Raw genomic sequence first — 17,431 nt, 5'->3', positions numbered from 1 at the left:
GGGAAAAAGTGGTTTCCTTCTCAACCTCTCCGCCATCTCCAGAATTATTGAAAGCTGCCTTTGAGCACAGTAAATAAACAAGAAAGGGTGCGGAGGTATATTTTTTCCTTTGCAGGGTCCTTTTCAATTTTGCAGGGGAAAGACAAAGTACTCTAGACAACAAGGCCAACATTTTCAAAAGCAGCCAGGGATTCAGGGTGCCACAATTTTGCACCCCAAAATTGGCAGCCACTGGAAAAGGTGGATCTAACCGTCTGTAACTGTCCAGCCTGGGTGCCAAGAGGCCGCTAGTCAGTGGAGAAGGTGATGAGGGACTGGACGTTGCCTGACCGCAGTTTGGACAGTAAACGCACCCATGTAAGGAAAACCCACATACGCACTTTGAAATCCAGGGACGGGTGCCCCCCCCCTGGGGCCCGGATCTCGCTCAAGCGGTGCGTGGGGCTCTGGCAGGGCTGCCCGCTGATCACTCACCTCGCCTGCCCGGACACTAGCAGGGGGAGACACTGGCCGGTCTGTGCAGTGAAGCAAGAGGGGAAGGGCGCAGGACAGGATCCCCGTTCTACTCCGACCTCTGGCTCCCCAGGGCCGGGGCAGCCCCCGCTAGCTCCGCGGAGCGGCACAAGCCCCCCTGCGGAAGAGCCACCCCCGAAACAAAGTTAATCCCTGGCGACCCCTTCCCTGCTCACGAGCGGGGTGGGGGGTGCAGATGCGATCCCCCCGGGAGAGGAGGCGGGGGAGGATGGAGGGAAGCGGGGGAAAGGGGGAGGCCTCTTCTCCCCCCCCCTTCCCTCCCCCTTTCACGTAGAAGTTTAATTATAAGCCGGATCCTGACTGTGCCAGCGGATCCCCTGTGAGCCGCTGCCAAGGCTAGGAGGGAGCTTTCGCGCTGCAGCAAAGACGGAGTCTCCGCGCCCGCTGCTGCAGAGGGGCGGTGTAGACACCCCCAGGTGCCAACACTTCCCGGGCCAGCGGAGCTAGCGGAGCAGACAGCCCGTGGGGGGCGGATGCCAGATCCCCTCTCTGGGCTGGTGGGGGAGCAGCCCGGCGCCCTGCCACGGGCATGTGCCTGTCGTTGTAGGTGGGGAGCGCGCCCCTGATATGCTGGGTGATGGATTTCCAGGCTGTCACTTTAATCTGCTGCTGCTGCTGCTTTCCCCTCATCCTGCCCGTTACCCCAGGTAAGAGCGCGCCGGAGCCCGCCGCCCGGCTGGCTGCTGCGGCTGGACGCAGCCTGGATAAGTTCGTGGCACTTTTGTCACTCGAGGAAAGTTCTGCAGGCTCTTGTTGGGGGGTGGTGGTGGGGGTGGGGGGGTGATTTGGTTTCCTTACACGTTCGGCGGCTGCTGCTCCCAGCTCCTTTCTGTGTGATCGGGAAGAGTTTGTTCAGCTTCTCTTCGGTTTCGTTTGAGAGAAGGAGAATCTAGTATGTGGATGTGCGTTCATATGTCCACGAGAGAGACTCTGGATCATATGCGCGCACACACACTACAAGCGAGAGAATATGGAAAGCGTTACTAGATCACACAAACACACCCGCCATATTCTAGTAAGCGTGTCCTCTGTGCTCAGTATCCTGGAAAGCGGCAATTGACCGATAAGACAACCATGCAGAAGACCCAGTGTTTCCTCTTGTCATCGTGGTGTGCAGTTGATGGGATGAATGAAAAGAACTTGCAACCTTAACACAAGTAACGGTTTTAAAAACTTTCCAGAGGTCGTCTCGCTAATTTTTTTTGAATGCCACTGTTGAAGAACCTAGTATTGCTTTACCCTACGCATGTTTTTCTAGTTCAAGTTCCTTCCAAATGCTCATTTTCTCTCATTGATTTTAGAGAGACGCTTTTCTTCTCACTGAGTGTGAGCAGGGATTTGTCTTGCAATTTAATTATTTCAAAAGTTAATGATTGCATGTGAGATTAAGATTATTTAACAGATTAAAATATTTACATTCAATTGTCTGCAAAGAAAATGTGACTTTTTCACTTTAACTTTTGCTATTCTCATACAATTTAATCAAAAGTAGTGTTTCTTCATAGCACAGCCTTGTTGAATGGATTCAACATGTATACTATCAAATTTTTAGAATGCAAATTATTTCTGACTAAAGGTGCTTTTGTATAAATAAAAGTATAATAGTATACTTAGAGTATCATGTGATGTGTGAAATGACCTTTATGTAATTTTCAATTTTTTGTAAATTGATATTAATATTGCAAAATTTTTGCATATGCTAAAGTGGTTTAATTTGTACAATTCTGAGGAACTTCCATTCCAGTTGTCTAATAGGTGTATTAGCTGAATTGCTAGGAGATATGTTTATTTAAAATTACATTTTGTTTTCAGAATGAGAACAAATCTACATTTTATACATTTTTGGTTGGTTTTAAAGCATCTATAATCTATATAGAATGTGAGGATATGGTTCTTTTTAGTACTGACACTTTACAAATCTCTCTCCCAGATGTTGTTTGTAAACCTGGCTGCCACCCAGTGAATGGATTTTGTGAAATTCCTAGTGAATGCAGGTAAAGAGATCTACCAGCTGAGGTTATTAGTGAAGGGATTGATTGTTTCAATAATACATGATTTTTGTAAAAAAAAAAAAAAAAAAAAAAAAAGACAGAAATTAGAATGATTTGCCAGCTGAAAATGTGATGCTATAAGGAAAGAGCTCTCTATTAACAGACTGTAACTAGAATTGTATAACATTTTAAAGAAACCTGGATGCGTCTGAGAATTAGAGTATTTCTTTTAAAATATCCTAGGAGCACCTATAGAAAGATACTTAAGAGGGCTAAGTTATTTTAGGTTTAAAATATTTGTTTTTCTTCCACCTATAGTGAATCGATTTTCTTTAATTCTTTCCCCAGTATTTTATACTCATTGAAGGTCTTTTTTTTCCAAATGCATTACATGTAGCAGTGTTATCTTTGCAAATTCAGTTTTTTGTGCATTTAAAAGAACAGCCTGGTAATTATTAAAAAAAACACCTCTGTATCCTGTCTTGTATCTATTTCAGGTGTCAACCTGGGTGGCAAGGAGTGCTCTGTAATCAGTGTGTTCCTTTTCCTGGTTGTGTGCATGGCAGCTGTGCCAAACCATGGCAATGTGTCTGTGAAGAAGGATGGGTTGGCAGCCTTTGTGACATAGGTTTGTAAATACTTTCCTTTAATAGAGCAACATAGTTTCCCAGGGATTAAATGAAGTGATTACAGCTCCATCTGGTGTTAAAAATATGCAAAAGCTTTTCCCTAGATGTTTTCTTTCTAAAATGAATATTTGACCCAAAACACGATGAGACATGAATTTTTTGGGGGGTGGGGAGGAGGGGAGAGAAAAAAAGCCCTATGCAGTCACATTTTAGGTGAAAACATACAATATCTTGTATAATGTAGTTCTGGGTATTGTTAGAATTATGCATAAAACCCTAATTCCATTTTTAACTATGATTGTCACATGCAGATGATAAATAACAAATTCTGCACTGGTTCCGTAAATGTAAGAAGTCCCCGTGGGTGTGTTCAATCAGTTGAAATAATTCATTATCCAACATCGTGTACATATGATAGTGGAAGTTGAAATAAATACATGAGCTTGGTGCTTGACCAAATATTTCCTAGCAAAGGATTTGAATGGAACTATTTGAAGGTATAACACTTAATTCTTCCCTCATTCAAACCAATGTAGATCAAAAGAAATTCCAGTGATTCAGTGGAGTTACATTGGTGTTAAACCAGTGGAAAAGGAGAACTGGGCTCATATTTTTTGCCAGTCTTCTGGGTTTCATCATTTTCTAGTTTATCAAAAGTTAGTTTGTTGCTGTGTTCTGTAACTTGATGTTTAAGAAATCATTCTTATTCATTAAGCAATTTTCATTGAGTAACATTTTCAAAGTCTCCTAGAGCCTAAATCTCATCATTTTTCAATTAAACTTGGGCTCTTATGGGCCAGATTTTCAAAGGTATTTAGACACCAAAGATGCAGATAGGTACCTAGAGAGATTTCAGAAACACTTAAGTAGGTTTGATACTCTTTGTTTTTAAATCCCACTAGGCACCTATCTGCATCTTTAGGAACCTAAATACCATTGAAAATCTGTCACTTTTGAAAATGGAACTTAGTCACTTGAAACCAGTGGGTGTGAGAAACTTGATCTGGTTTGGCACATCTGAAAATAACACTAGTTTCCGATCTAGATCTCTAGGCACCTAAATACTTTGAAAATGTGGTCCTAAGTCACTAAGTCACTTTTGAAAATAACTTGGGTGGATTTGAAAATATTACCCATTATCTCTATATTTAGTAATACCAAGCGTGCTCTACAGACATCCAAAAATTATTTCACTCAGCACTAGGAGTCAGTTTTTGCCAACTTGAATCTGGGGCCAGCTAAGGACATGTCAAGAATAATCAGAGTGATAGAATTAGCCATTTGTCTGATGTCTGGATATATCAGGTATATTGAAAATCATGCCAGTCCAATGGATTTAGCTAGTCTGGACATGTTCTCTCATTCATATTGGGTCAGCAGAGAGAAGCTTCCTCCCTGTTATTGTATGGCCTTTACCCGTGATTGTCATGATCCAATAAAACAATATAACTTGAAATGGAGCAACTACTCAGCCATTGGATTGGACCCTCCTCTGTTAGGAAGATGGTGTCAGTTGCCTGGTTGTATAAAGTTGTGATAGATTGCTATAACTCATTAGCCCATACCACTAATACAGATTTGATCAGGTTAGGAAGAAAAAGGAAATTCCACAGGACAAATAGGAGGCTCCTGCCCAACTTGGGATGGTAGCATGTATGAATAACTGACTTTCATATGGAAACACTAAATCCAATCCAGTAAATCAGTATAAAATACTAGACTCCTACCTGTAAAGGAATCCCCCTTAACACTTTATCTTTGCATGTGAGAAGTGGAGACAACCAGTGTTACATTTTCACAAGCAAATGGACCTAAACTGGCATTTTTAGCTCCTGCAGGCAGTCTATATCTATGAGTGTACACCAGGTCAAAACATACATTTACTATGTTGCTCTAAAGAATCAAGAAAGTTAATAAGTAATGCACCTTTTTTATGGGAAGTTGTTGGACCTCCTCAATGTCCTCCATTTTCACAACTTTTAAAGACTGTATACGTTTGCCACGGCATTTCTGTATGCAGCCACTGCTTTGGCATTGTCAAGGGAGAGTGAATGCCAGCTAGAAAGGATGCAAAACTGACGGTGGGAAAGCTGATGAGGTCTGTAGTTAGTTTGATAGATGTATACTGTTAAAATGTGAGCATATTCTGAGCAGCTACTTTGCTCATTAAACAAGGAGGAAACTGGAGGTGATTTTTGAACTGCATTGGTATATTTTGCTCAAATTTCATTGTGCATCACATAAATTTCCAGTTTGTATAGTTTTAGAACATGCACCTGTATAGTTGTTCTAAATCTTCTCCTTGCATAGCCTCTGTTTTTAATAGAGTTGGGCCTGCTCCAGGGTTCAGATCCAGGTTGAACTTCCCCAAAGTTTGGGAGTATTCAGATTTGGGGGTTGGTCCAGCCTGTTATGAGGAAATGGGCCAGCGGTGGTGGCATTGTTTATTGTTGGTAAGCGGCTCCAGCCCACGCCTGAATGTCTACATACCAATTTGTAAGCTCCCAGGGCCCAAGCCTCATGAGCCTGAGTCAGCTGACCTGGGCAAGTTGCATTTTTTTTATCCCCATGTAGACATACCCTCAGTCAGGGCCGGCTCCAGGGTTTTTGCCGCCCCAAGCAGCCACCCCCTCCCCTCGCAAAACAAACAAACAAACAAACAAACAAAAAAGCCGCGATCGCGATCTGCGGCACTTCAGCAGGAGGTCCTTAGCTCCGAGCGGGAGTGAGGGACCCACTGCCAGCCGAATTGCCGCCGAAGAGCCGGACATGCCACCCCTCTCTGGTGTGGCCGCCCCAAGCACCTGCTTGGTAAGCTGGTGCCTGGAGCCGGCCCTGCCCTCAGTCATTTAATCACATGCTTGAAGTTGAGTATATGCTTGACACTTTACCGGATCAAGGCCAGAGGATAGAGCACTTTGCAGGATCCAACCCCATATTTAAAACCTGTACACATGTGTCAGGGTGTAACCAGGTTGGCCACCTCTCATGCACCCCCTCATGGCCTAGGGTCAGGCTACAGGCAGACTACCTCAGTTTCCCCACTTGGACTGTTCAAATAAAATTTCCCTTCAAGCTTTTTCCTGGTAAAAATATAAAATAAAATGCAAATAAAACTCAAAATCCCCAAACAAGGTCCATTCCTAAATCCACACAAATATAAGGTTTCTCTTCCTTCTCCCAGGCCTTCCTGCCTGGGGCAACTCCCCTGGCCTCTGGGTCTTCACTGCAGGAGCCTCTCCTCACTTTCTCCAAACTCTGCCACAGTTTCCTAGGCTTCCCCCCTTTATTGCACCCTCCTGCTCCTTTTACCCCAAAATCACTTGATTCCTCTCAGGTGAGACTCATGCTATAATTAGGGTTGGCTTAGCCCCAGCCTGTGGTGAGGGTTTCTCTTTCTTGAGCTAGCTTTGTGACATGCCACAGTGGGTGTATGTACCACACAGAATCACTTTCAAAACAAAGGGGGGAAACAGTGTGGCTGGTTTGTTTCTATGGAAACCAGGGCAAAAGCCCACAAAATTAGTGCCATTATAGTAACTATGGCATTCAGAATATGTGGCAGGTACCCTAATGACAGCTCATTTGGAACATAGGAGTCCCCACAGCAGATCAAAGCAATGGTCCACAATGGTGCCAGATATTTAAGAGGAAGGTGCAAGAAACCCTCCAGTGAACTGCTACTGGGGAAGTTTCTTCCTAATTAAAACAATTAGTGATTGCTGAAGCATGAGGGTTTAACTCTTTGTACGTGCTATTTTAATTCTATGTAAAACAACTGTAGCTATTCTTATCCATGTAAATGTCTAATCCTTTTCTGAATTCTCTTAAGCTCTGGGCCTCAGTTATCCCTTTATGGTAAGAAATTCCACAGCTCATCAGTCATTTGAGAGAAGAGGGGGGGAAATTCAAGAATAATGTTAGGTTTCAGAGTAGCAGCCGTGTTAGTCTGTATCCGCAAAAATAATTTTTTTTAAGAATAATGTTGTTGTTTTTAAAGTAGTGAATTTATTCCTATAGGCTCAAGGATTGTGTGTCACTTTCCTAGCTAGTGAGCTGTTATATGTCTTATTTTCTTTCCTTTCTTATTTTCTTCTTATACATTTCTTATTTAATGTTATTGAATGTGTGTCTATTTCAGGATATCTCCTTTCTCATGTATCAGGGTTGTGTTTGGTTAGCTGCCCTTAAGGCTTGCCAAAATGGGCACACAACACTGCTGCAAAACGCAGCCGAGGTTATTTTGGTCCTTGTGGAAACCACTGTTTACACACAAAAGTTCACATAAAGTGGTAGTGCGGCAATCGGGACAGACTAAGATAGTGGATAATAGGCCCCTATACAGGGGGAAGAGCATTTTACTATAATTGTAAGTGGACAAAGTTTATAGTTATAGTTAATATTTTACATTACCTCATGATATTCCTCTAGGTTCACATTATCCTGTGGGTTTAGGTGGGAAGTAGAATTTAATACTCATGACATCCTTATTTATCACTTTAGAAAAAAAGTATACGCACTGTGCTGTCACTCAAAACGCATGCATGAGCTTGCAAAAATTCACAGCAAGTTGCAAGACCTCACAGCAGCTGCCATGCTATCTTGGTTCAAACCTACATTTATTTATTTATTTCCTTTTAAATCTTCAATAGTTGCTCTGGAGGAGACTCGGTCTAAGAGGGTAATTGTGAAAGATTATGTGTGTGACTTGCAAGGCAAAAATATAACAGGGTCCACTCTTCTGGCACCTGATGTGAGAGGTAAATGCCAACCAGCAAAGACTACACCACAGAGAGAGGGACAAGTTGAGGTTCAAAGGTGTTTTGTAGAGCTGGAAGCAGTTTTCCCATCCCACAGAAATGTTCCCATTCTGCACCGGGATGAAACTGAGACCTTTCAAAGTTTTTCATGTAAACAAGAAGCCTCCCACAGTAGCCAATAGCCCATCATTAGGGCATCTACCTGCAATTTGAAGGGTGCAAGTTCAAGTCCTTGCATCACCCACATCCTAGGTGAGCCACCGATCTCTACAGTCACTCTCGCTCTGGCCCAATGAATATTTAATTAGGTATACAAAGTTGTATAGGGCCAACAGGAGAGATTGAGACAGACACCATGATGCCAGAATAGCAAAGAACCTGGTGCTTAAGGATGTGGAAGACCCAGGCTCAAGTCCCTGCTCAACATCAGGCAGAACAAGGACTTGAATCTGGGTTCTCCACATCACAGATGAGTGCCATAACCATTGATGTTACTTATTGTGGGGTCGAGGTATCTCTCTCTCTCTCTCTCTCTCTCTCTCTTTTTCTGGTTTTACCCAGAATTTCCAATCAGGACCCAAGTAACCTTTCCAATGAATTTTCATTGAAACCAGCCTACTCCTAAGAAAAGTTTCAGTTTCAACTAAATTGGCATTTGCTGACACCCTCTCTGCCCAAGAAAATCTAAATTCTTAAACAGCTCCTGTGTTTTGTTACTACAAATATCAGTTATCTCTTTTAAAATGTAAAATGCTTATTATAGGACTTCAAACATCAGGCAATCTGGAGAAATTTGTAAATATACCATTTTTAGATTGCCCATTGCTTTATCTGACTTACATGCATGAAGTAGTTGGGAATGTGAGGTGGTGTTTATAGTAATCAGTAGCTCTCCCCCCACCACTAACTTTTTATTGTTAATATTACTTATTCATAAAGCGAAACAATCCAAGTGTATTTCACAAAGTGAGAGCTAATGGGTGGGGAACAAGTTGACAGTGCCTATGAAGTAACTGAACAATCTGCCGTCCATTAGAGAGAAGAATAAATCAAAAGATATGCAATACAGGATGAAGGACATTTAAAAATGCACTTAGTCTTTTTGCATTGTTTACTATTTAATGGCTCTTATATGATAAAGTAGGCCCTGATTTCTCACATGCTAAATATTTAACATTACGACTAATGGTGTTTTGATGTAACAAAACTGTCTGTTTTTGTTGACACAGATATTCACCCATGTTCTTCAAAACCCTGCACCAATAACTCAACATGCATAGAGACTGGAGATGGAGGATATATTTGTTTGTGTGCCAAGGGATTTACAGGAAAAAACTGCCGTCTGAAAAAAGGACCCTGCATTATTAATGGGTAAATATTGATTTCTGATATAAATATACAGTCCTGCTAAATTTTTCTTTGGTTTTCTTTCTTAAATCATAAAATGTTTGCTATGTAGCACGTAACGTTTCAGCCTACATGGTAGTTTAGTTTCTAGCCTATTTGTTTCTAGCCTCAAATCTACTAATTCTGATCTATTCCTATTATATAAATATGGTCACATTTTTAGCATGAGTTTGTGTACATAATTTGAACCTCAAATATTCAAAATTGCAAATATTGTAGTAATATTATGATTGGGTTTATTTACAGTTTCAAACATCAACAGAATGTTCTAGGTGCTCTTAACAAATAATTAAAAATATAATCCAATTAAGACCAAAAGAGCAGTAGCCAACCAGCAACCTCCCTCAGCACAAAATAACCCTGTCTGCAACACCACGGTATTTGAACTCCCACAAAACTCTACACCCAGTGTAGTGGTTAAATGAGAGGAGACATTCTCATTAAATCAGTAGAGGAAGAGAAGGGGTGGGGGGCACACTGCTTCCTCAGGCCACGGAGAGGAGAGGGAGTTTCTTTCTTCTAGTCACCCACATTCCTCCTAGCCCCTGCCTCTATGCTCAGCTAAACCCACCAAACCTCAGGCTTCCCGAAATGCCTGTCCAAATTGATGAGTTTGGCAGCATGCTGTAAGGGTATGTCGACACTGCAGCTGGGCATGTGCTTCCCAGCTTGAGTAGACAGATATGTGCTAGTTTTGCTTGAACTAATGTGCTAAAAATAGTAGTGTTGCTGGGGATAGCACAGGCAGCAGCTTGGCTAGCTGCCTGAGTACAAACCCACCTGGTCTCCCTGGGTATGAACTCAGGTGGCTAGCCCGAGATACTGCCTGTGCTACTCCTGGCTACATGGTTATTTTTAGCACATTCACTCAAGCAGACCTAGCATGTGTCCATCCACTCAAGCTGGGATGCACACTCACAGCTGCAGTGTTGAAAGACCTAAAAGTCAACAAATTGGATTAGTGGGATGGGACTGGAGGGAGGAGAGGGTTGTATTTGATAGTGAAGGGCTCTTATGCAGAACAGCCTTCCTGCAGCTCCTTCTCATCTGTACAAAGGCATCCCCAGCTCAAGCACCTCCATTAACCTCTGTTATGGCAGTGTCCCAGGTAGCTGGCATCCAAGTGGCCATTTATTTATTCACATTTGTAAAACTGCCTTTCTGATATTTATTGGTCCTGATCCAAAGCCCAACAAAATCCAGGGAAAGAATTCCATTGACTTAAATGGATTCCCTTTCTGAAGTACTTAACTAACTGGCTGTTTGGAAGATTTTCTCATGCAGTCACAGTAAGCATGTGTAAAACTGGCCAGTCATGTGTCTAATTAGTCATTTGTATGCCCATTTGCCATAACTGAATATGCAGTCACAATATCTGCATGTACAAGTTAGGCAGAAAAATGCATGTGCATATGTCTGACAACATGGCCCATAAAGTAGATAAGTAGACAACTGGTGTGTGTTTACATGCAAGATACTAACTATTCTTAGACCTGTATTGTAAGATAAATCATCTATAATGTACAAATTAAAGGAAATTAGTACCAGTAAATAAAATCAATTAGGAATGTAATGTCTGAAATATGGATACCTGTTTTAATTAAGCATGTAACAAAAGATTTGGACAGATAAACATTAAGAGGCTGAAACAGCAACAAGGGATTAGAAGGAATATAATTTAGTTAAATTCAAGCTTTTACTCATTGATGAAGGCTGGCAGTATTCTGATACAATAAACTCTACATGCAGTATTGTATTAATGGCTGAACTCAAATTACTATGGGGAACATAGACTTTAAGGAATGAACCTATTCATTAAGGAACCTATTCTCTGTGAGTCTTGTCTTATTGTGGCTTTTTGGCTGCACATTTTGTCCATGACTCGGCTGTCGCTAGGTTTTAATGATATAGCTGGGAACAGAACTGTCTGAAAAATGATGAAAAAATTGTGAATAATTTTTTAATGAAATTTGAAAAAATACAGCCAGCTCTAGTTGAGGAGCTGTCCTTAGGAGGAATCTATTCTGTTCTGTCAAGGGTCTTCTCACATTCTCCTAATGTCTGAGGACCTTTAATCCTCGTGCATTTTATTATGGAGGCCTGCAATGTTCTGTGGCTTGCAATGTGCAGGAGGCCAAAGTATATGATAATGATGGTCCCTTCTGACCTTAAAGTCTATGAGTCTATGACTTTGTTCCAAACCCGTGCTCTGGTATGTCAGTGGAAGATTTTTGCCATTGACTTCAGTGGGGCCAGGTTGGGTATTTTGTGTACGTGTGAGTATTTTACCCTCATTGGTTGGTTGCTGTTTACAATGTAAGGATGGCTGATGTGCAGTGCTCGGTAAGGGAATTGGTGGCATAACAAAGGCCTAACAGAAATCTTCCTTTAACACAGACAGTAGAGGTTTGGCTTTTAGGAATTGGAGGGACACAATTCCAATCACTGCTCTGCAGGTATGTGTTTTGTTATGGAGGGGCGATAGCCTGTCCCCTATTTATGTGTTTTGCACAGCACCTAGTACAGTGGGGCTCTGATCTGATTGGGGTCTCTGGGTGCCACTGTAATATGTTGAAACTGTCATGGTACAGGGCTAGTTGCACCTTTAACCTCTTCTCTGTTCTGAGTGTACCCCCGCAGGTGTTAGGCCTCATGCCCTTACCTTTTTCTGGGGTGAACCCAGAATTCTCCCGCTCTTGAACTTCAGCACCATGTGGCCTGACTGGGTTTTGCACCTGCAGGTCTTCCCTTTGATGACTTGTGATCAGTGCTAACTAGAAGAACTAGACAGCTTTATTAAAACAAAGTCTTGTTTAATCTGAAGAGTAAGAACAAAGAAAGCATAAGAGAAAATGGATTTTAAACCAAGAAAAGGGCTACACACATCTTCTTACTTAACGCATAGGACGGCCTAACTCCTTTAGAACCCCGGGTAGGTGTCTGTGTTTTTGTCAGCCTGTACCCTATGAACAGCTCCCTGACAACTGCCTGATCTCAGGAGAAGGAGACATTTTACCTTGTCTTTGCTCCTTTTGTTTTCGTCAGTCCCAGCCTGGCAAAACAAGACTTGTGACTTGGCTGTAGCCTGAAAGTAGCATCTTCACAGCTAATAGCTCAGGCATTGTGTCTTACTGACCCCCGAATGTGCATATCTGGGGCCATCATGTGGCCTTCCTACTTGTTAACAACCCTGCTATTAAAGTAAACCAACATATGCATTCAGTTAGGGTGACCAGATATCGAGTGTGAAAAATCGGGACGGGGTTGGGGAGGTAATAGGTGCCTATATAAGAAAAAGGCCCAAATATTGGGACTGTCACTATAAAATCAGAACATCTGATCACTCTACATACAATAAATATTCCAATAACACAATATAGCCATACTATCCCAATAACTAGGTCACATACAGTGTTCATAAGTTATTACAGATGAGCTCCTGAACTTCACAATAATTATAATAAAATATTCCTGAATACTACCTACTGGATCTGGCCCTGTGTCCTGGGGAAATGACCTGAGTCTGGGAGGCTTGGACCTGATCTGTGCCCACATTGCGCTATGATGGATTTTTGGGCCTGAGCCTGTTCGGGACTCAGGCTCAAACCCTGTACTTCTGCAGGGTAATGGGTCTGTGTTAGAATTGTGTGTAGATAGAAGGGGGATTTGGGTTTGAGTCTGAGCCTAGGCTTACATTGCAATGTAGACACACCTTGAGAGTCTGGGAAGCTGGGCCATTCCACCTCCAGAGATATAGGGGTATTAGGGGAACTTCCACCACCTGTTCATTCCTCTGCAGCTTATGCTTCTGATGCAGTCCAAAGCCCAGTTACCAGTAGATCTCCTAAGGCAACCAAAAGTCCCAGTGTGGGAATCCATAATGGCCGGGTCATTTAAGCAGTTGCAAATATTAACTATGTGTGCACATGTAGCTGGAGCATGAGAGCAGTGATGTTCGATGTCCTAGTCTTTGGGTCTCCCACTATAAGTGCAATATTTTAAAATAACGATTTGAGTAATCTTTTCAAATACTGGCAGGTACTGTACTATATGCCTTCAGGAATATGGAATGATTGAGTCCTGTCAAGGTTAACGTCCTTTCAGTGTATGAAACCTAAATGTCTTTTCTAATCTTGGATGTTAAAAGTTTTGCTGCTGCACGTAAAATTATCCTGAAAGTGAGATGGAAATTCATTTGCAATCTCTTGCACGAGATTTCTGTACTGCCACAGTGTAAGTAATGGATGGAATTATGCTGTAAATAACAACCCCATTGATTTTGCAAAATATGGCCCACTGTCTCTTGGCAGCTCTCCCCGGAATACTAATATAGTCCAAATTAGGAAAGACATGTTTCTGTAATAAATGTAGTGGGTTCTGTTCAATGTGTAAGTCAGTGACGCGTCAAATACTAAGCTCAAACTGGTTTATTAAGTCAGATTTCTCTAACTACAAATAGAACAGCACGTAACAGAAAGGTGGTACTCACCAACCAGTTGGGAGGTGAGTGGGTCAGTCTGCATCTCAACCTGTCCCAGAATGATTTAAAATTCTAAAGGTTTTTATAGACTTATTATCAAATGAGTTATGCCCTAAAACAACTCTTAACCAATCATTTCACTGTGTCCTTTGTGGTTTGGAACGTTTTAATAAATTGGCTGATCATACGTTAATGTCATATTGTGGTTATACACAAGGTGAATAATGTTCTTCTTAAATGCTTCCATCCTACATGCCCTTTCTTGTGGTTTCAACTTCATAACTTGTTGTTCACACAGCATAGCCAACTACAAGGCACAAACAACCTTAAGCAGTTGTAAAAATAGGTCATACTCTTAAGCTTATTTCCACTCTATAAGCAATTTAACTTGTAGCTGTTAGTAATATCTATTGTTTCTCTGACATAACTTGTGTAAGGTCTCATGGTACTCTTGCCTACATACTAGCAATCTCTTACCATAGCCAGGAGGGATGCTTGGAGCTTGTAGGCCTCTGTGCTAACATTTCTAAATTAACTTATTTAACTTTAAATGGTTTGTGATAATGTGTTCATATTTAAATTCTGATGGGATATTCAGGGTTACATTAGGGATCAGCACATAAAAATACTTCTAGAAGAAAAATTCCCAAAACAAGTCATTGTGAATGTTTTCAGTGTTGACTATATTGATTCAATCTGAGGAGCTGATAGCTCTCTGCTTTTGCATAACTTCTCCATTACTTTCCCTTATCTGGCTGCCACCCTAGCTCTGCTGAGTCCTCTGAGATTGCTCTTAGTACAATCTTCTTTTAATAGCTTTTGAGTGAATTTAGTACCAATGAAATATGCTGAATTCATATTCCTGGAGGATGAAGTCCTCTTCCCTTCCACAGAAAGGGTGTAGCAAAACAATCAGTGTCTCCTAACCCTGATGTGAATGAACCACCTCTAGCACTGAGAGCATTCTCCAGTTTCCATGTCCTTGGCTTTTCTGTGAAGACTATCAAGGAGGATGCTGACTGGGTTGGCTTTTGCACTGTGAACACTTATCTAGTAGGAATTGGAATAAGGTAATTTCACACAGGCAACCAAGCAGCCATGAGATGGTACCAACTTTTGAACACTACTGACCTGGGTCCGTTCAAATTTGGGACCGAGATGTGAAAAGTTTGGTATCCTTGTTACCAGTCTCCTGAGCAACTGCCTCCCCAGTCCCTTTGAAATAACAGTTTTGATTGTATATGAATTCTTTTGACAAAATTATTCTCACTTAATGTAGTGATTCAAATAACAATGGAAATGTTTGAATTGTTTTCAGTGCTTTGAGGTTTCAGAGTGCCCTGAATTCTTCCAGGCTCTTGAATGTACAGGGTATGACTATGCTATAGACATACAATAAAAATAAACGTCTCCACATCAGCTTATGCTTGTTGATGTTTTATACTGAATATATAATACCTAGATTGTGTTTTGACTAATTGCTGAGGAAAAACAAAGCCATGCTGGCAGTATCTTTGCTCACTCTGGTCTGAATACCTACTCAACCATTCCTCAGATCTCTAGATCTAACCAGACAGACACACTGGGCAGCTTAATTTCAAAAACAGTTTTAAATCTCTTCAGAGAGGATTTGTACATTAGGATGTGCAGAAGAGATTGTAATCAATGTTGGAATATTAGAGGGACAGTGTATATTGATAAACATGTTGGACAAAATTCATTCTTGATGCAACTCCATGGACGTCAATGACATTCCACCAAGAATTGACATGGCTCATTATCTAGTAAAGAAAATTACTCCTTTTTAATTATCTGAAATGTTGCATATCTGCATATTTCACTTACATTTTCTTTAAACTCCCATCTGTTTTTGTCTTGTGTTCCAGCTCTCCCTGTCAGAATGGGGGAACATGTGTTGATGACAATGGATTTGCGCCTCATGCCTCCTGTTTATGCCTTCCAAGTTTTGCTGGCAATTTTTGCGAAATAGATGTAGATGACTGTGAACCCAACCCATGTGAAAATGGAGGAACGTGCATGGATATGGGTGGAGGCTTCAACTGTCATTGCCCTATTGGCTATATGGGGAAATCCTGCAGCAGCCGTGTCATATTCTGTGCTAGCAGTCCATGTGAGAATGGAGGAACGTGTCATGAGCATCCTGAAGGAGGATTTGAATGTGTTTGTAAGCCGGAATTTGTTGGTGTAACCTGCACATATCTCAGCAGAAACACAAGTCTCCATGGTGTGAATACAGAGGCCAAACATGGGCAGAGTTATAATCTACCACCAAATGCTCATCCAAAGTCAGTACCTCACCAAGAACATAAAGTCTTGAAGATAACAATGAAAGAAACAATCCAAAACACAGACCCCTTGCTTAATAAAAGTCAGGTGATATGTTTCATTGTGCTAGGCTTGCTTACATGTCTTGTTGTGTTGGGTACAACTGCGATTGTATTTTTTTCCAAATGTGAAATGTGGCTTGCTAATGCCAAATATAGCCATCTCCTACGCAAGAAAAAGAATTGCTTTCTTCAAGCTAACAATGGGGAAAACCTTTCAGTTAACATAATTTTCCCAGAGAAGATCAAACTCACTAACTACACCAAGAACTACACCGCCATCTAGACTCCTTGAAAGCTTTGCAGCAACTTCCAGAGTTTTGTAGCAATATGTAAAGTTTATTGAACTTGTTACCTGTGCCTGGCTTTGATGTTTGTGCCTACGTTTGCTGTAATTTGTGCTGGGAAGTACAGAATAAATATGTTGTATCTGTGTTGCCAAGTGAATTTCTCATTCCCAAAATAAAACTTTAACATAATCAGATTACAGAGCAAGGAATGTTCATTTGAAATTTTTTTTTAAATGCAGCTATATTTTGTAAAATAAAAGAAATTTGCCAGAAGAGTAGTTTTCAGCTTTATTGGATTGTGTAAGCTTGTTTGGCAAATATGGTACTCGTAAATTACTTGCCAATGCTTATTTTTTAATAAACAGTAATTAAGGGCTATACAGGATTATTTACTAGTTTTGTGAATTCTAGCATGCTATGGTAAATGTGCCACAGGCATTAATATGTAGTACTTCGTCTCACTGTGAGTCTTTAGAAACTGATCACAATCTAAACCATTATTTTGAAACTTTCATCTATAATACAAATGGTGCCAGTGTATTAAACAAATAGAGGAGGGGGAAAAACCCCTCAAATTGTTATGTGACGATGAGAATTTTGCTTTTGTGCTTAAGACCAGTATTTGACCATTCATGGACAGACAACCTTTACACAGTGCTTTGTCCTCCATTGTAGTGCCACCCTATATTAAAAGGACAAACTTTGACTGGTGCCATACCTGCCAACAGCAAATTACTTCATCTGTCCACACCGCAGAGAGGCAAAGCAATGTAGCCAGTGGGACAAGCTGGTCTCAGTAGCTTTATAAACCGTACTATGCCTGTAGAGACTACTGCTATGCTATCACCCACTGGTTTAATGGATGGGAGACGTGACTGGATCTATAAGGTGCTGGCCAGTTTTAGAATGAAAGGGGTAGTGTACTCAGGGATAGGTCCCTCTTCCCCCTGGCTGTGCTACTGTCCATTGGCCAGCCAGATAGATGTGAGCTGATT

The 17,431-nt window shown here is 41.4% G+C and overlaps 1 protein-coding gene across 1 annotated transcript; it reads left to right on the top strand.

The window, feature by feature from the left end:
• Window positions 1-306: 306 nt before the first annotated feature.
• DLK1 (delta like non-canonical Notch ligand 1) lies at window positions 307-16,432 on the top strand. The gene is made up of 6 exons (XM_065404098.1): window positions 307-357; window positions 1,082-1,181; window positions 2,465-2,528; window positions 3,023-3,153; window positions 9,144-9,285; window positions 15,688-16,432. Exons 1-6 carry the CDS (start codon window positions 307-309, stop codon window positions 16,430-16,432), a joined length of 1,233 nt encoding a protein of 410 aa, XP_065260170.1.
• The last annotated feature ends 999 nt before the right edge of the window (window positions 16,433-17,431 follow it).

The sequence above is a fragment of the Emys orbicularis genome, chromosome 4 (assembly GCF_028017835.1).
Source record: "Emys orbicularis isolate rEmyOrb1 chromosome 4, rEmyOrb1.hap1, whole genome shotgun sequence".
Taxonomy (NCBI): Eukaryota; Metazoa; Chordata; order Testudines; family Emydidae; genus Emys; species Emys orbicularis.
Note: the sequence above shows the minus strand (reverse complement) of the source record. Positions and strands in the feature narration are given on the sequence as shown.

Excerpts from the sequence above, each read along its gene's own strand:
- DLK1 (XM_065404098.1), top strand. The coding sequence starts at position 307 with ATGAGGGACTGGACGTTGCCTGACCGCAGTTTGGACAGTAAACGCACC. Across the intron at positions 358-1,081 it reads TGGACAGTAAACGCACCCAT|GTGGGGAGCGCGCCCCTGAT; the intron begins GTAAGGAAAACC and ends CTGTCGTTGTAG. Across the intron at positions 3,154-9,143 it reads TGGCAGCCTTTGTGACATAG|ATATTCACCCATGTTCTTCA; the intron begins GTTTGTAAATAC and ends TTGTTGACACAG.